We start from the raw sequence: 24,265 nt of genomic DNA, 5'->3' as shown, positions 1-24,265 counted from the left end.
AAACCTGCTATACTCACCCTCCGCTGCCTTTCTCGCTCCTCTCCACGCTCCCGGGACCGCTCCATTGCAAGCTGCAGCTTCCGCTCCCGTCCCAGGGCTGGTGTGCGACAAGGACCTGCCGTGACGTCACGGTCATGTGACCACAACGTCATCATAGGTCCTGCTCACACCAGCCCTGGGACGGGAGCGAAAGCTGCCGCTTGCAATGGAGCGGTCCCGGGAGCGTGGAGAGGAACGAGAAAGGCGGCGAAGGGTAAGTATAGCAGGACTTCAATGGGCAATAGGTGAGTATATGGTTTTTTTTTTTTTAAGTCTCTACGTGGCTCTGTGCTGGCCAATATACTACGTGACTGGGTAATAAACTATGTGGCTCTGCTATATACTATGTGGCTGGGCAATATACCGTACTACGTGGGCTGTGCAATATACTATGTGACTGGGCAATATACTACGTGGCTGGGCAATATACTACGTGGCTGGGCAATATACTACGTGGCTGGGCAATATACTACGTGACTGGGCAATATACTACGTGGCTGGGCAATATACTACGTGGCTCTGCTATATACTATGTGGCTGGGCAATATACCGTACTACGTGGGCTGTGCTATATACTATGTGGCTGGGCATTAGGTGACTGGGCAATATACTACGTGGCTGGGCAATATACTATGTGGCTGGGCAATATACTACGTGGCTGGGCAATATACTACGTGGACATGCATATTCTAGAATACCCGATGCGTTAGAATCGGGCCACCATCTAGTGGTATTTATAACCATCTATCTTGTGGATACTGATATAGGAGCAACTGTGTGTATATATTTTAGTGTCCATTAAAGATATACTCATATTTATTATTGACTTTATGAGCCACTATGTATATTATATTGGTCCCTGTGATACCCCGTACTTTTTTCCACCTGGTTTTGTTTTCCCTTTTACATATGTTATGTTATACCTTTATGATTAATAAAATTACCTTTATTATAATTATCTGAGTTGTGCATTATGTTGTAGGTTTAATTTAAAAAAAAGCAGTGTGGAAGGAGCCTAAAAAATAAAAAAAAATGGAAAAATATACGTTGAAGACCTGATATAGGTGGTGTCTGCCTCCTGCGGACAATAGGCTAAAACTGAGTTGTCTTGTATCTGAGAAGGTAGAGTCCCACCAGAACAGAGCCAACACATTTTTCACCTAGTGTTAAGCCTCCTTTTTTTCTAATTTACATATCATTAATATATCTCTCCATCCTGTGATTTCCATAACTCCACGACTTTTCCTTCTTGGTGTTTGCAATTTCAATGTTGAGAGGACTGTATATATATTTAATGTAGTAGGTGGCTAGCATGTATGTATATATTTAACACACTTTTCTCCAATTAAAGAAAAAATAAAACTTAAATAAAACGTTAAAAATTGTTGTTACCATACTGACCGGGAGAATCATGGTGTCGTGTCATTTTTTTACCACACAATGAACACTGCAAGAAGCCTAGGCGAACAATGGAGGAGCACTGAGAGAGAACGACCAGTGTCCGTGCCAATATTGGAGCAAGCATCCAATCAGAAGCTGTGATGTTACAAATGTCATCACCTGTTACTAGGCAGAATAGGGAGTCGAGTTAGTGAGGTGAAAAAAGGACATGGCAGTCAGGATTCCAGTCAGGGACCCTTGTGACACAATCTTTAGTGTTATGGAACATTTAGAAGAATAACACATATAATAATTATTATTTTATTCAAGTACAAAATAGTTGGTTTATTTTGTGAGAGAAGAGCCTGTTTTAGTGGACAATTATATGACAGAGGCGTCAACCTGGGAGAACTCCTGACAGGGTGACATAGGAGCTGCACATTATAGCAAAAATGGAGCAACTAACAGCGTGAATAGAAATCCTTTGGCCCCATAGCCAGACTTAAAATTAACCCCCTAGTAATGATTCACAGGATCAGCAGGCCCGATAGAAAAGTTCTGATTACACCCAACACACACACAGATGAAAACCCTTAGGCCGGCGTCACACACAGCGTAAAACAATACGGTCCGTATATTACGGCCGTAATACACTGAAAAGTCCCGAAAAAAGTGGTCCGTAGCTCCTCCGTAGGCAGGGTGTGTCAGCGTTTTTTGCGCATGGCATCCTCCGTATGTAATCCGTATGGCATCCGTACTGCGTGGTTTTCTCGCAGGCTAGCAAAACCAACATACCGCTATAGAAGTGATCCATGTGTCCCAAAAAGAAAAGAAAATATATATATACTGTCTATATATATATATATATATATATATATATATATATATATATATATATATATATATATGTCAGTAGACACATATATTAGAGAGAAAAGCCGGTAATTCAGTGCGGTGTACAGTAAAATCACACTGACAGCTTACAGTAGAATAGGTAGAATAAATGTGTACACATAGAATAGGTATATATATATATATATGTCAGTGAGACACATATATGTATATATATTAATATTTATTCCAGCGCTATACAGCTTGAAAGCCGGTAATTCAATTACCGGCTTTTTCTTTCTCCTTCCTAAAACCCGACATGATTTGAGACATGGTTTACATACAGTAAACCATGTCTTCTCTCCATTTTTTTTGCAGATTCCACACTACTAATGTCAGTAGTGTGTATCTGCAAAATTTGGCCGTTCTAGCTCTTAAAATAAAGGGTTAAATGGCGGAAAAAATTGGCGTGGGCTCCCGCGCAATTTTCTCCGCCAGAGTAGTAAAGCCAGTGACTGAGGGCAGATATTAATAGCCTGGAGAGGGTCCACGGTTATTGGCCCCCCCCTGGCTAAAAATATCTGCCCCCAGCCACCCCAGAAAAGGCACATCTGGAAGATGCGCCTATTCTGGCACTTGGCCACTCTCTTCCCATTCCCGTGTAGCGGTGGGATATGGGGTAATGAAGGGTTAATGCCACCTTGCTATTGTAAGGTGACATTAAGCCTAATTAATAATGGAGAGGCGTCAATTATGACACCTATCCATTATTAATCCAATTGTAGTGAAGGGTTAAATAAAACACAAACACATTATTTTAATGAAATAAAAACAATGGGTGTTGCAGTATTTTATTCAACGCCCAATCCAGTCACTGAAGACCCTCGTTCTGTGAGTAAAAAAACATAATAAACCAACAATATACTTACCCTCCGCAGATCTGTAACGTCCAACGATGTAAATCCTTCTGAAGGGGTTAAAACATTTTGCAGCAAGGAGCTGTGCTAATGCAGGCTGCTCCTCGCTGCAAAACCCCAGGGAATGAGGCTAAAAATAGATCAATGATCTATATTTAGCTTCATTTGCGGTGAGGCGCCCTCTGCTGGCTGTTCATAGATCGTGGGAACTTTCCTAGAAAGCCTGGGAGCTTTCTAGGTAATTTCTCACGATCTATGAACAGCCAGCAGAGGGCGCCTCACCGCAAATGAAGCTAAATATAGATCATTGATCTATATTTAGACTCATTCCCCGGGGTTTTGCAGCGAGGAGTAGCATTGCATTAGCAAAGCTCCTTGCTGCAAAATGTTTTAACCCCTTCAGAAGGATTTACATCGTTGGACGTTACAGATCTGCGGAGGGTAAGTATATTGTTGGTTTATTATGTTATTTCTTTCACAGAACGAGGGTCTTCAGTGACTGGATTGGGCGTTGAATAAAATACTGCAACAACCATTGTTTTTATTTCATTAAAATAATTTTAAATAATGTGTTTGTGTTTTATTTAACCCTTTACTACAATTGGATTAATAATGGATAGGTGTCATAATTGACGCCTCTCCATTATTAATTAGGCTTAATGTCACCTTACAATAGCAAGGTGGCATTAACCCTTCATTACCCCATATCCCACCGCTACACGGGAATGGGAAGAGAGTGGCCAAGTGCCAGAATAGGCGCATCTTCCAGATGTGCCTTTTCTGGGGTGGCTGGGGGCGGATATTTTTAGCCAGGGGGGGGCCAATAACCGTGGACCCTCTCCAGGCTATTAATATCTGCCCTCAGTCACTGGCTTTACTACTCTGGCGGAGAAAATTGCGCGGGAGCCCACGCCAATTTTTTCCGCCATTTAACCCTTTATTTTAAGAGCTAGAACGGCCAAATTTTGCAGATACACACTACTGACATTAGTAGTGTGGAATCTGCAAAAAAAATGGAGAGAAGACATGGTTTACTGTATGTAAACCATGTCTCAAATCATGTCGGGTTTTAGGAAGGAGAAAGAAAAAGCCGGTAATTGAATTACCGGCTTTCAAGCTGTATAGCGCTGGAATAAATATTAATATATATACATATATGTGTCTCACTGACATATATATATATATATATATATATATACCTATTCTATGTGTACACATTTATTCTACCTATTCTACTGTAAGCTGTCAGTGTGATTTTACTGTACACCGCATTGAATTACCGGCTTTTCTCTCTAACAGCACTGCGTATTTCTCGCAAGTCACACTGCTTGTCCGTGTGTAATCCGTATTTTTCACGCTTCCATAGACATTCATTGGCGTATTTCTTGCGCAGTACGGTGACAAACGCAGCATGCTGCGATTTTGTACGGCCGTAGAAAGCCGTATAATACTGATCAGTAAAATACGGCAGATAGGAGCAGGGGCATAGAGAATAATTGTGCCGTATTTTTTGCGAGTTTTACGGACGTAGTTTCTGCGCTCTTACGTCCGTAAAACTCGCAAGTGTGACGCCGGCCTTAGAAAGAGGGTCCTTGGGCCCTTAGGTTTGTGTTGGTAAGGAAACTCCTTAAATAGTTCTCAGTAAATAATGGTTCTCTGCTCTTTTAACAAGAATTGGACTGCTGAACTATGAGCTTGTTCTGGAGGAGGACCCTCTAGAGAAGTTGTGCAGACACAGTGGGTGATTACATTCCACTCCTTGATGTTCTCCTACGTGTGTGGCACCTTCAGAAGTGGATAAAAGCCCTGAGCAAAAATATTAACTCTGGGTGTGATGCCGTAATGTCATCTGCAGTGATTGAGTACTTAAGCCTACCAGCCCCGCAACCAACCGTCGCGAGAAGAGCATGGTCTGATGGTTTCAACAGTTTGCAATTGATGCAAGTCCTCCAACTAAAGAACGACGAGAGGCCACGGTCAAATGATTGATTATTCTCTTTTTCCTGAGAGAATTGGATCGATTATGTAAATGACACTCTGACAGAGCCAAGTGTCAGTTTTCAGTGATCCAATTCTCTGTGAAAAAAAAATGCAGATCTACACTGCCCCATAGTATAACATAGGTCCAAGTGCTATCCAATAAAACATCGAATAGCACTTCCCAGCCTATTAATATCAGACCCCAGCTCTCCGCTTTGCCTTAGCTGGTAATAAGAAATAGGGGGACCCCACGTCACTTTTAACAACCAGCAAAGGCACAGCAGACAGCTGGAGGCTGATACTAAAAGGCTGGGAGCATCCATGGATTGTGGCCCCTTCCCAGCCAAATAAGACCAGCTCACAGCGGTCTGCTTTCACTTGGCTGGTTATTAAAATAGGGGGACCTCACATTGATTGTTTCATTCATTTAGTTATTTGTCTTTTTCATTTATGTATTGGTAATAAAAAAATAGATGAAAAAACGGCATGGGGTCTCCCAATTTTTATAACAAGCTAAGGGAAAGCAGACAGATGTGGGCTTATATTAATAAGCTGGGAATGCCAAAGGTTATTGGGCCAGTCCCAACCTTCAAATATCAGCCTGCAGCTGCCCCAGAAATGGTGCATAATATTTGATGTGCCAATTCTGGTTCTTAGCCTCAGCTCTTCTCGATTGCCCTGGTGTGGTGGCAATCAGGGTAATTGTTTTTGGGGTTAGAGAGGTGTTAGTCAGACACCCCTATTACTAACTGTAGAAACTGCTGAGCTTTGGGGAGCCAGTTAATACTAATTAACAAGAACTACTGGATCTTTAAAGGGGGTTTATTACAAACAAGGTATTTACAATGACATACATAAGGGAAGTCTAAAGGTACCTTCACACTGAACGATATCGCTAGCGATCCGTGATGTTGCAGCGTCCTGGATAGCGATATCGTTCAGTTTGACAGGCAGCAGCGATCTGGACCCTGCTGTGCCATAGTTGGTCGGAGCAGAAAGTCCAGAACTTTATTTCGTCGCTGGATCTCCCGCAGACATCGCTGAATCGGCGTGTGTGATGCCGATTCAGCGATGTCTTCACTGGTAACCAGGGTAAACATCGGGTTACTAAGCGCAGGGCCGCGCTTAGTAACCTGATGTTTACCCTGGTTACCAGCGTAAACGTAAAAAAAACCAAACACTACATACTTACATTCCGGTGTCTGTCCCCTGGCGTCCGCTTTCCTGCACTGACTGTGAGGGCCGGCTGGCTGTAAAGCAAAGCGGAGACGTCACCGCTGTGCTTTACTGCTGGCCGGCGCTGACAGTGCAGGAAAGCACAGCGCCGGGGGACAGACACCGGAATGTAAGTATGTAGTGTTTGTTTTTTTACGTTTACGCTGGTAAAGCACGTGGATTTCTGGCAGAATTCTCAGGATTTTGCCAGGAAAAAATCCTGACGTGTGCACATACCGAGGGTGCCAACCTGACACTTGTCTATAGATTACTGTGCACAATCCTGCTGACAGGTTCCTTTTAACTCCTTTCTGACATCAGGCGTAATATTATGCCGATGTCGGACTCCCTCCCTTTGATGTGGGCTTCGGCGGTGAGCCCACATCTTTTTGGGAACATGTCAGCTGTTTTGAACAGCTAAGGCTACTTTCACACTAGCATTTTTCTGCATACGTCGCAAGGCGTCGTTTTGGCGAAAAAATACGCATCCTGCAAAAGTGCTTGCAGGATGCCTTTTTTCACCATAGACTAACATTAGCGACGCATTGACACACGTCGCAACCGTCATGCGACGGTTGCGTTGTGTTGTGGCGGACCGTCGTTTTTTGCTGCATCGAAAACGTCTTTTCCGACCACGCATGCGCGGCCGGAACTCCGCCCCCTCCTCCCCGCACCTCACAATGGGGCAGCGGATGCGTTGAAAAACAGCACCCACTGCACCCGTTGTGCAGCGCAAACAACGCTAGTGTTGTTTCGTCTGCAAGTCGCATCGCGACGTGCAGCGCACGACGCTAGTGTGAAAGTAGCCCAACATATGCCTGCAATGGCCGTGGGTGGAATTGCAAACTCTGACAGCGGCATTTAAATCACATTTAAAGCGGCATTTAAATACGCACACAGGTGACCCTCGTCACGTGATCATGGGTCACCAGTGTGTTGGCACGACAACCTGAGGTCTCCTATGGTTGTCAGTGGCGGCTTGCTGTGAGTGCCACCCAGTGGTCGTCGCTCATAGCAAGTGAGTAAATCTGCTATATAGAGGCGATCTGAACATCGCCTCTATGTAGCAGAGCTGATCGGGTTATGGCAGCTTCCAGTCTCCCATGGAGACTATTGAAGCATGTCAAAAGTAAAAAAAAAAGTTTTTAAAAATATTTAAAAAATAAAAAATATATAAAAGTTCATATCACCCACCTTTCGCCCCATTCAAAATAAAACAATAAAAATAAAATCAAACATACGGTAAATATATTTGGTATCGTCGCTAAACGGCGTAGCAAGAAAAAAGTCAAAACGCCAGAATTAAGTTTTTTTGGTCGCAGCGGCATTGTATTAAAATGCAATAACGGGCGATCAAAAGATCGTATCTGCACCAAAATGGTATAATTAGAAACGTCAGCTCGGCACGCAAAAAAAATAAGCCCTCACCCAAACCGAGATCACGAAAAATGTAGACGCTACGGTATCAGAAAAATGTGCAATTTGTTTTTTTAACAAAGTTTGGAATTTTTCTTCACCACCTACATAAAAAAGAACCTGGACATATTTGGTGTCTATGAACTCGTAATGACCTGGAGAATCATAATGGCAGGTCCGTTTTAGCATATAGTGAATCTAGTAGAAAAGCCAAGCAAAAAACAAGTCTTTTTTTGCGTCGCAGTCCAGTGCCTCCCATCTTCATGCGATGACGTCCTCTTCTTTGCTTTCTTCTGCGGCTCCTGCACAGGCGTACTTTATCTGTCCTGTTGAGGGCAGAGCAAGGTACTGCAATGCGCAGGCGCTGGGCCTCTCTGACCTTTCCCGGCACCTATGCACTGCAGTACTTTGCTCTGCGCTCAACAGGGCAGAGAATTATGCCTGCGCTGGAGCCGCGGCAGGAAGCAAGGAAGAGGACGTCATCGTATGAAGATGGGAGGTGCTGGACCCGAACCGCGACGCCCATCGGACCCGAACCGAACTGGGATCACCCCTGGGTGAGTATAATCTAACTCATTTTTCTTATCTTTCAGGTTACATTAGGGGGCTTATCTACAGAATTACAGAAAGCTGTAGATAAGCCCCTGATGCCAGTGGGCTTAGCTTATAGGCGAATTTTGGGGTGACAGAGTCCCTTTAAGGGGCTGTGGGGCCCTGATACTGAGTAGGGTGCTGAGGGAGTAATCATACTGTGTGGGGATCATAATATTTTCTGTGGGGGGACAAGGAGTAGGGATATCATACTATAGGGGTGCACTTTAGAGGCATCATGCTGTGGGGGTGTTTTACAGTGTTGGTGGAGTGATGGGGATATCATACTTTGCACTGTGTAGTCATCGCGTTTTATACTGTATGCATGGGGTAAAACTGTGCATGTGTGTGAGGGGTTCACTCATGGGATACCAAACATAGTGTGTGTGTGGGTGGGGGCATTTTTGGAATCTTCACACTCTGTAATGGCAATTAAAGGGATATCACTGATGAGAACATTAAGTATTAAGTATGTGCACACGCTGTGGATTTTGTTGCGGATCCGCCGCGGATCCGCAGCTGCGGGTCCGCAGCAGTTTCCCATGAGTTTACATTACAATGTAAACCTATGGAAACCGAAAACGCTGTGCCCATGCTGCGGAAAAAAACGTGCGGAAACGCAGCGGTTTACATTCTGCAGCATGTCACTTCTTTCTGCGGATTCCGCAGCGGTTTTACACCTGCTCCATAATAGAAAACCGCAGGTGTAAAACCGCAGCGGAATCCGCAGAAAAATCGCGGAAAATCCGCGGTAAGTCCGCAATAAATCTGCAGCAAAAATGCAGCGTTTTTGCCCTGCAGATTTATCAAATCCGCTGTGGAAAAATCAGCAGAGGACCATTATACGTGTGCACATAGCCTAAGGCCGGCGTCACACTTGCGAGTTTTACGGACGTAAGAGCGCAGAATCTACGTCCGTAAAACTCGCAAAAAATACGGCACAATTATTCTCTATGCCCCTGCTCCTATTTGCCGTATTTTACTGATCAGTATTATACGGCTTTCTACGGCCGTACAAAATCGCAGCATGCTGCGTTTGTCACCGTACTGCGCAAGAAATACGCCAATGAAAGTCTATGGAAGCGTGAAAAATACGGATTACACACGGACAAGCAGTGTGACTTGCGAGAAATACGCAGCGGTGTTAGATAATAATAATAATAATAATTTTTATTTATATAGCGCCAACATATTCCGCAGCGCTTTACAAATTATAGAGGGGACTTGTACATACAATAGACATTACAGCATAACAGAAATACAGTTCAAAACAGATACCAAGAGGAGTGAGGGCCCTGCTCGTAAGCTTACAAACTATGAGGAAAAGGGGAGACACGAGAGGTGGATGGTAACAATTGCTATAGTTATTCGGACCAGCCATAGTGTAAGGCTTGGGTGTTCATGTAAAGCTGCATGAACCAGTTAATTAATTTTTTTTTTTTTTTTTTTTAATATAGGCCACACAGGGATCGTTAGGTTAATGCATTGAGGCGGTAGGCCAGTCTGAACAAATGAGTTTTTAGGGCACGCTTAAAACTGTGGGGATTGGGGATTAATCGTATTATCCTAGGTAGTGCATTCCAAAGAATCGGCGCAGCACGTGTAAAGTCTTGGAGACGGGAGTGGGAGGTTCTGATTATTGAGGATGCTAACCTGAGGTCATCAGCGGAGCGGAGGGCACGGGTAGGGTGGTAGACTGAGACCAGAGAGGCGATGTAGGGTGGTGCTGAGCCATGGAGTGCTTTGTGGATGAGGGTAGTAGTTTTGTACTGGATTCTTGAGTGGATGGGTAACCAGTGTAATGACTGGCACAAGGTAGAGGCATCGGTGTAACGGTTGGTGAGGAATATGATCCTGGCAGCAGCATTCAGGACAGATTGGAGCGGGGAGAGTTTGGTAAGAGGGAGGCCGATTAGTAGAGAGTTACAATAGTCCAGACGAGAATGAATAAGTGAAACAGTAAGAGTTTTTGCAGAGTCGAAAGTAAGAAAAGGGCGAATTCTAGAAATGTTTTTGAGATGCAGGTAAGAAGAGCGAGCCAGTGATCGGATGTGGGGGGTGAATGAAAGGTCAGAATCAAGGATGACCCCAAGGCAGCGGGCATGTTGCTTTGGAGTAATGGTGGAACCGCACACGGAGATGGCAATGTCAGGCAAAGGTAGGTTAGTAGAGGGAGAAAACACGAGGAGTTCAGTTTTTGACAGGTTTAGTTTCAGATAGAGGGAGGACATGATGCTAGAGACAGCGGTAAGACAATCACTGGTGTTTTCTAATAAGACAGGCGTGAGATCAGGAGAAGAAGTGTATAGTTGGGTGTCGTCAGCATAGAGATGGTACTGGAAGCCAAATCTACTGATTGTTTGTCCAATAGGGGCAGTATACAAAGAGAAGAGGAGGGGGCCTAGGACTGATCCTTGAGGAACCCCAACAGTAAGGGGAAGGTTAGAGAGAAAAGCCGGTAATTCAGTGCGGTGTACAGTAAAATCACACTGACAGCTTACAGTCCAATAGGTAGAATAAATGTGTACACATAGAATAGGTATATATATATATATATGTCAGTGAGACACATATATGTATATATATTAATATTTATTCCAGCGCTATACAGCTTGAAAGCCGGTAATTCAATTACCGGCTTTTTCTTTCTCCTTCCTAAAACCCGACATGATTTGAGACATGGTTTACATACAGTAAACCATGTCTTCTCTCCATTTTTTTTGCAGATTCCACACTACTAATGTCAGTAGTGTGCATCTGCAAAATGTGGCCGTTCTAGCTCTTAAAATAAAGGGTTAAATGGCGGAAAAAATTGGCGTGGGCTCCCGCGCAATTTTCTCCGCCAGAGTAGTAAAGCCAGTGACTGAGGGCAGATATTAATAGCCTGGAGAGGGTCCACGGTTATTGGCCCCCCCCTGGCTAAAAATATCTGCCCCCAGCCACCCCAGAAAAGGCACATCTGGAAGATGCGCCTATTCTGGCACTTGGCCACTCTCTTCCCATTCCCGTGTAGCGGTGGGATATGGGGTAATGAAGGGTTAATGCCACCTTGCTATTGTAAGGTGACATTAAGCCTAATTAATAATGGAGAGGCGTCAATTATGACACCTATCCATTATTAATCCAATTGTAGTGAAGGGTTAAATAAAACACAAACACATTATTTAAAATTATTTTAATGAAATAAAAACAATGGGTGTTGCAGTATTTTATTCAACGCCCAATCCAGTCACTGAAGACCCTCGTTCTGTGAGTAAAAAAACATAATAAACCAACAATATACTTACCCTCCGCAGATCTGTAACGTCCAACGATGTAAATCCTTCTGAAGGGGTTAAAACATTTTGCAGCAAGGAGCTGTGCTAATGCAGGCTGCTCCTCGCTGCAAAACCCCAGGGAATGAGGCTAAAAATAGATCAATGATCTATATTTAGCTTTATTTGCGGTGAGGCGCCCTCTGCTGGCTGTTCATAGATCGTGGGAAATTACCTAGAAAGCTCCCAGGCTTTCTAGGAAAGTTCCCACGATCTATGAACAGCCAGCAGAGGGCGCCTCACCGCAAATGAAGCTAAATATAGATCATTGATCTATTTTTAGCCTCATTCCCTGGGGTTTTGCAGCGAGGAGCAGCCTGCATTAGCAAAGCTCCTTGCTGCAAAATGTTTTAACCCCTTCAGAAGGATTTACATCGTTGGACGTTACAGATCTGCGGAGGGTAAGTATATTGTTGGTTTATTATGTTTTTTTACTCACAGAACGAGGGTCTTCAGTGACTGGATTGGGCGTTGAATAAAATACTGCAACAACCATTGTTTTTATTTCATTAAAATAATTTTAAATAATGTGTTTGTGTTTTATTTAACCCTTCACTACAATTGGATTAATAATGGATAGGTGTCATAATTGACGCCTCTCCATTATTAATTAGGCTTAATGTCACCTTACAATAGCAAGGTGGCATTAACCCTTCATTACCCCATATCCCACCGCTACACGGGAATGGGAAGAGAGTGGCCAAGTGCCAGAATAGGCGCATCTTCCAGATGTGCCTTTTCTGGGGTGGCTGGGGGCAGATATTTTTAGCCAGGGGGGGGCCAATAACCATGGACCCTCTCCAGGCTATTAATATCTGCCCTCAGTCACTGGCTTTACTACTCTGGCGGAGAAAATTGCGCGGGAGCCCACGCCAATTTTTTCCGCCATTTAACCCTTTATTTTAAGAGCTAGAACGGCCAAATTTTGCAGATACACACTACTAACATTAGTAGTGTGGAATCTGCAAAAAAAATGGAGAGAAGACATGGTTTACTGTATGTAAACCATGTCTCAAATCATGTCGGGTTTTAGGAAGGAGAAAGAAAAAGCCGGTAATTGAATTACCGGCTTTCAAGCTGTATAGCGCTGGAAAAATAGTAATATATATACATATATGTGTCTCACTGACATATATATATATATATATATATATATATACAGTGGGGCAAAAAAGTATTTAGTCAGTCAGCAATAGTGCAAGTTCCACCACTTAAAAAGATGAGAGGCGTCTGTAATTTACATCATAGGTAGACCTCAACTATGGGAGACAAACTGAGAAAAAAAAATCCAGAAAATCACATTGTCTGTTTTTTTAACATTTTATTTGCATATTATGGTGGAAAATAAGTATTTGGTCAGAAACAAAATTTCATCTCAATACGTTGTAATATATCCTTTGTTGGCAATGACAGAGGTCAAACGTTTTCTGTAAGTCTTCACAAGGTTGCCACACACTGTTGTTGGTATGTTGGCCCATTCCTCCATGCAGATCTCCTCTAGAGCAGTGATGTTTTTGGCTTTTCGCTTGGCAACACGGACTTTCAACTCCCTCCAAAGGTTTTCTATAGGGTTGAGATCTGGAGACTGGCTAGGCCACTCCAGGACCTTGAAATGCTTCTTACGAAGCCACTCCTTCGTTGCCCTGGCGGTGTGCTTTGGATCATTGTCATGTTGAAAGACCCAGCCACGTTTCATCTTCAATGCCCTTGCTGATGGAAGGAGGTTTGCACTCAAAATCTCACGATACATGGCCCCATTCATTCTTTCATGTACCCGGATCAGTCGTCCTGGCCCCTTTGCAGAGAAACAGCCCCAAAGCATGATGTTTCCACTACCATGCTTTACAGTAGGTATGGTGTTTGATGGATGCAACTCAGTATTCTTTTTCCTCCAAACACGACAAGTTGTGTTTCTACCAAACAGTTCCAGTTTGGCTTCATCAGACCATAGGACATTCTCCCAAAACTCCTCTGGATCATCCAAATGCTCTCTAGCAAACTTCAGACGGGCCCGGACATGTACTGGCTTAAGCAGTGGGACACGTCTGGCACTGCAGGATCTGAGTCCATGGTGGCGTAGTGTGTTACTTATGGTAGGCCTTGTTACATTAATCCCAGCTCTCTGCAGTTCATTCACTAGGTCCCCCCGCGTGGTTCTGGGATTTTTGCTCACCGTTCTTGTGATCATTCTGACCCCACGGGGTGGGATTTTGCGTGGAGCCCCAGATTGAGGGAGATTATCAGTGGTCTTGTATGTCTTCCATTTTCTAATTATTGCTCCCACTGTTGATTTCTTCACTCCAAGCTGGTTGGCTATTGCAGATTCAGTCTTCCCAGCCTGGTGCAGGGCTACAATTTTGTTTCTGGTGTCCTTTGACAGCTCTTTGGTCTTCACCATAGTGGAGTTTGGAGTCAGACTGTTTGAGGGTGTGCACAGGTGTCTTTTTATACTGATAACAAGTTTAAACAGGTGCCATTACTACAGGTAATGAGTGGAGGAAACAGGAGACTCTTAAAGAAGAAGTTACAGGTCTGTGAGAGCCAGAAATCTTGATTGTTTGTTTCTGACCAAATACTTATTTTCCACCATAATATGCAAATAAAATGATAAAAAAACAGACAATGTGATTTTATGGATTTTTTTTTCTCAGTTTGTCTCCCATAGTTGAGGTCTACCTATGATGTAAATTACAGACGCCTCTCATCTTTTTAAGTGGTGGAACTTTCACTATTGCTGACTGACTAAATACTTTTTTGCCCCACTGTATATATATATATACCTATTCTATGTGTACACATTTATTCTACCTATTGGACTGTAAGCTGTCAGTGTGATTTTACTGTACACCGCACTGAATTACCGGCTTTTCTCTCTAATATATGTGTCTACTGACATATATATATATATATATATATATATATATATATATATATATATATATATATATATATAGACAGTATATATATATTTTCTTTTCTTTTTGGGACACATGGATCACTTCTATAGCGGTATGTTGGTTTTGCTAGCCTGCGAGAAAACCACGCAGTACGGATGCCATACGGATTACATACGGAGGATGCCATGCGCAAAAAACGCTGACACACCCTGCCTACGGAGGAGCTACGGACCACTTTTTTCGGGACTTTTCAGCGTATTACGGCCGTAATATACGGACCGTATTGTTTTACGCTGTGTGTGACGCCGGCCTTAGACTTTATGGTTGTGTCATACCAATATCTCCTATGGCCCGTACGAAAATCTGGTATATATGTGACTTTACTACTAGGGGCAGCAATTAAATGGAATGCACTGACCTCAAGATTGGGATCGCATCTGTAACCGACCCTGGAGGACCAAAAGGGCCCAGTCATATAACTACAATGGAATCTTTTTCCAGGTGTGAAGATTAGGTTATGTAAGACTCTCACTACTTCAATAATAATTGATGGTCGTTCTGTCACAACTAACTGTGGTCAGGAACTGGTCTAGTCAATCTGCTCTGAGGTCTGGCACTTAGTTCAGGAACCCTCATATATAAAAGATCTCACCTCCCATGAGAAGTTTCAGGTACAGTTGTTCAAATTTATCAAATAGGCCCTTAAGGCCCTCATTCACATTAGTTAAAAGTTCTTCTGACTATTTAGTGTTTATGGGGGTCTTCTGGCAGATGAACAAGTGATATTGGTGAGATAAGGATCAGACAATATGAATTAGAAAGTTAAACTAATGAAAAGAGAGGAAAAGAAAATCGCAATGTTGGAATTGCCATTTATTTTGGGGGCCGGTCACACATTCTTAAGAAAAGCAATAAAAACCGATCAACGTGTCTTATGTACCCCAAAATGGTATCAATAAAAACATCAGCTCGCTACGGAAAAAAAACAAGGCCTCCCACAGCTCCATCGACCAAAAAGTGACAAAAAAATTGCAAATAAAGGCAACACAAGCTAAAATGGGTTTGTTTTTTCCAAAAAATTTTTATAACCACTAAAATATAAAACAAGATTAAGGCCAAGTTCACACTGGGCGTTTTTGCTGCATTTTTTTAAATGCTTTTTTTTAATGCTAATTTTCAGCTGCTTTTTATAGCACCAGCAAAGCCTATGAGATTTCAGAAATGTCATGCACAAAACTTGTTGGTTTTTTTTTTGTCATCAGTATTTTGTGCTTTGCATGGTATTTTTTTGGTCACTTCTTTCAGCATTTTTCCCCCATAGACTTGAAAGGGTGGTGAAAAAATGCACCAAAAACGCAGGTATCAGATTTTGCCGAGTTTTCTTTTTTTGTGCCAAAACCTGATTCTATAGATTAGTACTTTTTTTTTCAACACTAAACTTTATCAGCATGCACAAGAGACAAATCTAGCATGCCAAAACCTCTGCAGAAAAAAAAAGGCACAAAAACACTGTGAAAAATGTAAGAAAAAACAAGGAAAACATACTGGAAAAAACGCCTAGTGTGAACTTACCCAATAAAGTTCTGTAATTTTACTAAATGGGAGAATCATGTTATAACAGGTAAGTAATAACAAAAAATTAAATTAAATTACAGCAAAAAAAAAAAAAAAAAAAGGAAATTCCATTTTCATCACCGTTTCATCCTACTTGAATTTATTTTTTGTTTTTCAGTACATTATAAGGAATAATGGATGGAGTCATTCAAAACGTTGCCATCTTCAAAACATACGTTAGGGTCTACTCACATATTAATTTTTAACGCCACCATTCACATTAGGCCGGGGTCACACTTGCCAGTGCAATGCGAGAAACTTACGCATCAACACCCGGCACTGCCGCCGGCACTTGGGACCGGACTTTTCAGCTGAATGTATTTCTATGCAGCTGAACGCTTCGGTCCCGAGTTCCGGCGGCACTGCCGGGTATTGAGACAAGAGACTCGCGTGAGTTTTTCGCATTGCACTCGTAAGTGTGACCCCGGCCTTAGACAAATGTTGGCTGAACCCGTCAATGTCAGCTGACAGTCTAATGTGCATGGACACCTCCCAACTGCTGATAAGCTGTTATCCGAGCATGCTCGAGAGCGAAGCGAGCATTTCGACATGCTTGAAAAATAAGCTTGCGTTGTCGCGGCTGTTCGACAGCCCCTACACATGCAGGGCTTACCTGTTTGTTAGTCAATCATTGCGCATGCGTAGCAGCTGTCAAACAGCCGTAGCAACTCGAGCATATCTTTCAAGCATGACGAGCATGCTCAGATACCAGCTTATCCGAGTACAGTCGCTCATCACTACTCCCAACAGGTAATATCGGCGTAGATAAGAATCCGCCATGTTTGATTTTTTTACTGCTAATCCTTTTGTTCTTGGCGAGAAAAATCACTATCGTGGAGTCTGGAAGCGGCGCTCTTAGGCTAAGTTCACACTTTGCGGATTCCACTGCGGATTTTTCCGCAGCAGAATTCCAAAATCCGCAGTGAAAACCCGTCACGGTTTTTACTGCGGATTTATCGCGGTTTTTACTGCGGTTTCTTCTGCGGATTTTCATCTGCAGTTTCCTATTGGAGCAGGTGAAAATCCGCAGAAAAGAAGTGACATGCTGCGGAATGTAATCCGCTGCGTTTCTGCGCGTTTTTTTCCGCAGCATGTGCACAGCGTTTTGTGTTTCCCATAGGCTCATAGTGGTCAAATCCGCTGCGGTTCCGCAGCAAAATCCGCAAAGTGTGAACATAGCCTTATAGAGAACACAGGAGTGCTCAGCCAAGAGTGTGCTGCTGTATACAGAGGAGTGAGGAGAGACAGACTCATCGTTCAGCTATCTATTGTGCATGAGGGTTTTTTTTTCTGAGTTTTGGGAGCAAAAAAGTGTCTGAGGAGTTCGAAAACCATGCGTTTTGATTATAGAGTTGGGGTACTTGCATGCAACGTCTTTTTCAAGCGCCTGAAAAATAACCCCCTAGAAACAATTTGCTGTGCATACGTTTTTTTTAGCATCTTTTGAACGTCTTTTAATGGCTTCAGATTTCTAAAGAAAAAAATGGCAAGTAGTTGAAATAAGTGACCAGATCATTCTTCGGGCGTTTTCCTTGGGAAATTGATTGAATAAAAACTAAACAAAAGGAAAAACAAACGGCAAAGTTTCCTGAAGCGTCTTCTGTTATAAAACTTAGCGGTTTCGCCTGAGTTGAAAATATGTTGTGTGCACCTATTGTTGGAGAGTCTGCTCCGAAAACTCAGCAAAAAAAACCTCAGCTCTGCATGAACATAACACAAGTCTCTATGCAGAGTTTTCAGAGATGAAACTGAACAGAGCCTCCAAGTTTTTGGAGAGTTTTGAATTTTTGGGTAGGATTTGGAAAGTTTCCGCTCAGTTTCTGCTCTAAAAACTCACCAAAAAGACTGTGTGCGGGATCACACCTTTTATCTTAGGATATGTGCACACGTATCTGAGATGAATGCGGATTTTGCCGCAGCGGATTTGGAAAAACCGCAGTCCAAAACCGCTGCGGTTTTTACTGTGGATTTACCGCGGTTTCTGCTGCGGGTTTACACCTGCAGTTTTCTATTGGAGCAGGTGTAAACCCGCAGCGGAATCCGCACAAAGAATTGACATGCTGTGGAATGTAAACCGCTGTGTTTCCGCACGTTTTTTCCCACAGCATGTGCACTGCAGTTTTCAGTTCCCATAGGTTTACATTATACTGTAAACTCATGGGAAACCGCTGCGGAAACGCAGCAACAACCGCAGCGTGTGCACATACCCTTATACTCAATTAATAGCAGACGTCCAGTAAGGAAGAGGTTAAGAGGGAGTTTTGTCCAGTTACTGGTAGGAGTAGGAACTGATTGCCAGGTGTTGGGAGGATCACAGCAGCACCTTATATAACAGGGGTCCAGGATTACTTCAGTCTTTTTTAAACTTTTTTTTTTGAACCCAGCGGAGGATGGGAGTAGCTGGTAAGCTGGAGTTGTTAAGTATATGGTGCTATGCTTTCATGATGCCTGTTGGCTTAATAGAAGGGTCACATCACAAAAGGTACAAATATGCTGTACGTTTAGGGAGTAACCTACATCTCGAAGATAATGTACATGTTTTTTGAACTTGAGCTCTAATGACTCCAGGGGGAGCACACCGAGGTAGTGGGCTTCTTCTGGGGCTGCAGGTTCCACCGCAACCTTTCTCGCCTTATAGAGGACTTGACACTTGTTTGCCCCCACCTTCCTAGAATCTGAGTCCATGCGCCAGTCTTGTGTTCTAATTTCTGGGGGTGAATAGAGGGAGGATTTCTGCTATAGTTATGGAAAATTTTCACCCTGTACCTGGTCATAAGCTAAAACCGGGAGTGTGTTAAATGACCACCACGTATGAGAGGCCGTAGGCTCTCCAATTACTTCTGACCTGGTGAGGTAGTGGCAAAAAACCCACTTATGTGATCTATCAATGGTACTTTCTGTGCCTATTATGGGGACCACTCGTAATGAAGAGTCAGTGTTTGATTCCAGAGAGGGAACTGGCGAAACATCTAGCACATCCGAGCATAGCAGCAGATGAGCATACTTGCCAACTTCTAGCATTTGGGAAAGGATAAGTCTTGTGGAGTATGCGTTCGTAAATTTTTTCGGACCTGGACAATGCCAGCTTCCCTGATTTCTTGATGGGTTTTTATGGGGGGGTATTCTGTTCCACTACAGTTGACAAGTATGTACTTGTCATATTCTGGGGTCAATAATCTGTCATTCGCAGGTCTGATAATGCGCACAATGTCACACGAATCTGGAATTGTGCAGAAGTTGGACTTCTCCAGCGGTGAGGAAAATGACGATGTGAGCCAAGAGCATGTGAAAGACTGTGCACGTCCACAAGAACCTCATGGAAACCTGATGTGGAGAACCCATAACAGCCCTTTTCCCGTCACCCCCCAGAGGAATGAAAGGGGGTTCTCTCCATACCCGGAAGTCAGTCCTGATAGTGACCTCTCTCCTCCATCCACCCTGTATTCTGAAGGGGAATATCCCGGGACCCCCCTCCACTGTAGCACATGGAAGAAGCTAAAACTCTGCGATACGCCCTACACCCCAATGGTATGAAGAACCCACCTACAACTTCTGGCTGCTACAATAATTAAAGATCCGAGGCCTAACTATTATTTTTACCCTCTACCCTCAGAGTTTGCTGTACAGGAACCTCCCATCTCCCGGCACACGGATGTCCTATAGGGGGCATCAGCTTTTAAGGTTTGCAGCCTGTACTGGTGCCGAACCAGAAGATCGGGCGCTGGTCAATATTAACCCTTTCACTCCTGAAACGTATCAACAGATGCAACTGAACTCAAATGGGAAGAGGAAGGCGGATTCGAACAGGTGACCAAATATCCTTTACATGTGGTCCTCCCGAGTGAGCTATGGCTTTTGAGGGATGTGATCCTGCTGGGGTCATTAGTTTGGGTACTGCAGTTGCCTTTATTCATAGGAACGCACTCCTCCCCTCCACTGATATCAATGATTGAAGTATTGGGCATCTTGCTCCCTACAATCTTTGTATCTGCCTAATATGATGGGGTTTTCATGTTCCTCTGGGGTCAGTTGCAGAGGCGATCCTGATATTGAGCGTGGTAAAGTCTGATAAACACTCGCTATTTCTGAAGTTCATAGGTGATATTGATGTAACCCAGCCATGAAGCCTAATTTTGTATTTTTTTTCTTTCCTCTCTCCCTTCGCAATGATCCACCACTAAAATAGAGAGGGTGAAACTTCAGCCAGATTTCCTTCTAAGGTCTGTGACATTAAAAAAAAATCATTCTAAAAAATATCTTGAACCAATTAGCATGGTCTTTGTATTTTGCTACTCCTTGATATCCACTAGATATTTGATCATTCATGCAGGTCTCAGGGTATGTGCATACGTCAGGATTTTCTAGCAGAAATTTCCTGACCAAAACCGGACACTTCTGCCAGAAATCTGCGCGCTTTTTTGCGCATGCATAGAATAGCGGGAAAACCACAGAAAATCCGCAAAATTAATGAACATGATGCTTTTTTTACCGCAATGCTTTTTTTGGGAAAAAAACACGTGCACAAAAATTGCAGAATGCATTCTAAATGATAGGATGCATATGTCTGCAGTTTGTAACGCGTTTTTATCATGGAAAAAAATGAAAAAAAAAAAACGCAAAAAAACCTGAACGTGTGCACATACCCTCAGTCATCTGACTTAGGCTAAATTGAAACCTCCATGTACGGATGTTAAAAATACTTTTTTCGTATATTTACGGTAATTATTCAGGACTCTTTACCAGAAGTGGTACTCTAAAGAAAATGTCATGATATTTCTTATAAAAATGTAGTGGTTTATTGAATTGTCCACCAAAAAGCATTATTGCAGCAAAACCTAAAATCTTGTGAACTAGTTAGGGAGATTGTCCATTTATCCATACAAAAGTTTGTCCCCCTTTTTTCCGGAGAGGCAAATGAAGTCTGCCATCAATAATCAATAATATTTAACGGACCAACCTCAGGTCTCTCAACCTGAACTCCTGTGTTCCTATGACAGAAACCCAAGTGATCAGATTGTCTGTAACGAGTCCTCCTAGAACTTCCATGTTCCCACAGCGCCACCATAGGGGAAATTGGGAATTACACAGTACCCATTCAAATCAATGGGTTGTCTAAGTGTGCCAGGTCCTCCAGCACAAGAGATGCTTTGTAACGTTGAGCTATACACTTATGCGAAAATTAGAAGGTCCACATCCTGGAGATTAGTGGAGTGAGTTTGGACTTTAACATGCCCTGTTAAGACTATTCCTTTCCATGTGTCATTCACTGAGCCTTTCCCCCCAAGAAGCCAGGACACAAATGCCTTCCAGAATTTTTAGATTGTAAGTGGTCTTGGGTGCTTTGACCAGGCCTGGGAGATTTCCAGTCTAGATCTCACATTTTTCCATAAGTCTCCCGTTCATAGCGGAATAGTTAAATACTTACACGGCTGCTACTGGGTTTCTCAAATTTTTTTTTTTTATTCCCCAGAGGTTTGTGTTGCGTGAATCAAACATGGTGTCCCGATACAAGACTGAATTCCTAGAGATTGAGAAGATTGGGGCAGGAGAGTTTGGCGCAGTTTACAAGTGTGTGAAGAGGCTGGACGGTTGCGTCTACGCCATAAAGCGATCGAAGAAACCGGTAGCGGGATCCACAAATGAGTGAGTAATCTGAACTTCTGTGTTGCCGTGTGCCCTATGGGTTTACTTTTCCTCTGCCACCTCTAAAGGATTCTTCTTGGTTCAACTCCTGAGCATGGGGGTACCATACGGTGGCATCACTAGAAGGTTTTAACCCTGCTGTTTTCGGTCTGGGGAGACCTATTTTGAACTTTGGTATTTTTTGGGGTGTTCAAGATGCGGTTGTGAAACTTGTGGGTGATTGACTTAAATGAGGATGGGTCGGTCGGCCACGGGTTTCAGAGCCGAATCTTGAATATTTTAAAGAATATTGAAGTTCAAGGTCGGTCGTTTTTGACCAAAGACAACAGCAGGGTTAAACTGGCCATTGGAACTGTTTGCATACGAGACAATGTTCTTTTTCTGTACACAGGCAGCTGGCATTACGTGAGGTCTACGCCCACGCGGTGCTGGGCCATCACCCACATGTCGTACGATATTACTCTGCCTGGGCTGAAGATGATCACATGATTATACAGAATGAATACTGCAATGGTAAGGCCAGGGACTCCTCATCCCTTTCCCAGATGGAGCACATGAGCCCAATATTGGGCGCATGGAGTTGTCGCCATGCGCAGCAGTTACTAACAGGTTGTAAGCCGGTATCGACAGTGACCGGAGATGGCTCTGATCACTGACGTTTCACCACTTTAATGTCACTGTCCATCTTGCCTTTATACATGTGTGCTTCTGTAATCAGGTGGGGTGCCAATGGGTTGTCATTGCAGTTGGGGGCCTATCAAGGGCTCCCATCCCTGACCTTTTGGCCATCCTCCTATGAAGCCTAACCTGCGGATGGGCTTCATAGATAACCTCATTTCCACTATATAATAAAATCTACTGGTTATTCCAGAATACAGAACATGTGATCACGGTTCAAGAAACTCCCTGAGGACAAGGAAATAAATATATTTTTACTACAATTATAGAATATATAGTCAATAACTTCCTATTTCTCAGCTTAGTCCTCCAATGCTGATGGTTGACCATCAACGCTTTTTTTTTTTTTTTTCAACTTTTTCATTCTTTCCTATCATGTCGGCATCAGGTGGGAGCCTGCAGGATCTGATCATGGAGAACATGAAGATTGGACAGCTGGTGAAGGAGCAAGAGCTGAAGGAGATCCTTCTGCAGGTGTCCATGGGTCTGAAGTACATCCACAGCACGGGCCTGGTGCACATGGACATCAAGCCAAGTTGGTCCCTGCTCATCTTGCACAACATTTATGGGTTGTCCAGGATTACAATTTTTTTTTTCTAGAAAGAGCCACACTTGGATGTGTCAAACTGCAACTTGAGCCTATTGACTTGAATAGAGCTGAGCTGCAGTACCACACACAACGTGTTGGCAGGGATGGTGCTGTTTTGGTTGAAAGCAGCTGTTTCCCCAGCCTTAACCCCTTTAAGGTCAGATATAAAGCAAGTCTTGGCCATAATCCATTCACTACTGTCCTTGTCCCAGGTAATATTTTCATCTGTCGGAAGCTGACGGAAGTGCGTCAGGAGGAAAGTGATGGCGAAGATGAGACTTCCTCCACCAGCATCCTGTATAAGATCGGTGTGTATCATGGCTGAAGGTTGTCCTCATTGGTCTAGGAAAGGTCTCTTGGTTTGGAGTAATCTTACCTTCTTGTCTTGGTTTCAGGGGACCTTGGTCATGTCACTTCCATTACAAATCCACAAGTGGAGGAAGGAGACAGCAGATTCCTGGCCAATGAGGTCCTACAGGAGGCAAGTGCAAAATCTGTGCTTATGTGGTCAGAATTGTGAGCTTCTATGTGGAGATCCAAAAATGGTTGAATTGTGACCCAGCTGATAACTGACCAGTCTGTCCAATAACCTGCCTGAGTCGATGCTGTTTGCCCAAATGGTGCCCTGCACCTCTTGCCTCCCTGCACGGATGGCTGTATTGGGCAGGATGAGTAACTGGAAGTTGAACACAGCCCTTAGAGTTCAGGGTATGTGGTAAGTGATGCATAACAGGAGTCATTAGGTTTGGTTAGCTTCCTGTAGACCACCAGGTATGCAGACTGGCTCACTTTCTTGGCCTAGGCCTCCAGGGATATAGCCTTCCCCAACCACCTCCTTTCCAGGCCTAGACCACCAAGTATAAAGACATTCAACCCCTTTCTTGACTTTTCTCGCCAGGCATAGTCATTGCCTCCCCCACCACCCCCTTTTCTACCCTAAACCACCAAGGACGCAGAATTTGACCCTCTGGCACTAAACTACCAGGGAGAGTGGCATTGATTAATAACAAACTGTCCTTTTCGGGGCTAGGCTACCAGAATATTGATGTTAACCAGACCCCTTTGCAGCCATAGACCACCAGGGATATTGATCATGACCTCCACACACACACACACACACACACGTTCTTGACTTGGATCACTAGGCATAATGACACCACA

The 24,265-nt window shown here is 43.4% G+C and overlaps 1 protein-coding gene across 1 annotated transcript in view; it reads left to right on the top strand.

Moving 5' to 3' along the window:
* Positions 1-24,265, top strand: part of WEE2 (WEE2 oocyte meiosis inhibiting kinase) — a 65,873-nt gene that overhangs the window by 39,388 nt on the left and 2,220 nt on the right. Inside the window, exons 2-9 of the mRNA XM_069761942.1 lie at positions 19,385-19,722; positions 19,808-20,001; positions 20,381-20,414; positions 21,665-21,837; positions 22,229-22,350; positions 22,904-23,050; positions 23,317-23,412; positions 23,500-23,585. Coding sequence (XP_069618043.1) covers positions 19,393-19,722; positions 19,808-20,001; positions 20,381-20,414; positions 21,665-21,837; positions 22,229-22,350; positions 22,904-23,050; positions 23,317-23,412; positions 23,500-23,585 — 1,182 coding nt within the window. The 5' untranslated portion in view covers positions 19,385-19,392. The remainder of the gene's footprint in view (positions 1-19,384; positions 19,723-19,807; positions 20,002-20,380; positions 20,415-21,664; positions 21,838-22,228; positions 22,351-22,903; positions 23,051-23,316; positions 23,413-23,499; positions 23,586-24,265) is intronic.

This window comes from Ranitomeya imitator, chromosome 4 (genome assembly GCF_032444005.1).
Source record: "Ranitomeya imitator isolate aRanImi1 chromosome 4, aRanImi1.pri, whole genome shotgun sequence".
NCBI classification, from domain to species: Eukaryota; Metazoa; Chordata; class Amphibia; order Anura; family Dendrobatidae; genus Ranitomeya; species Ranitomeya imitator.
This window is presented reverse-complemented; position numbering and strand designations above follow the sequence as displayed.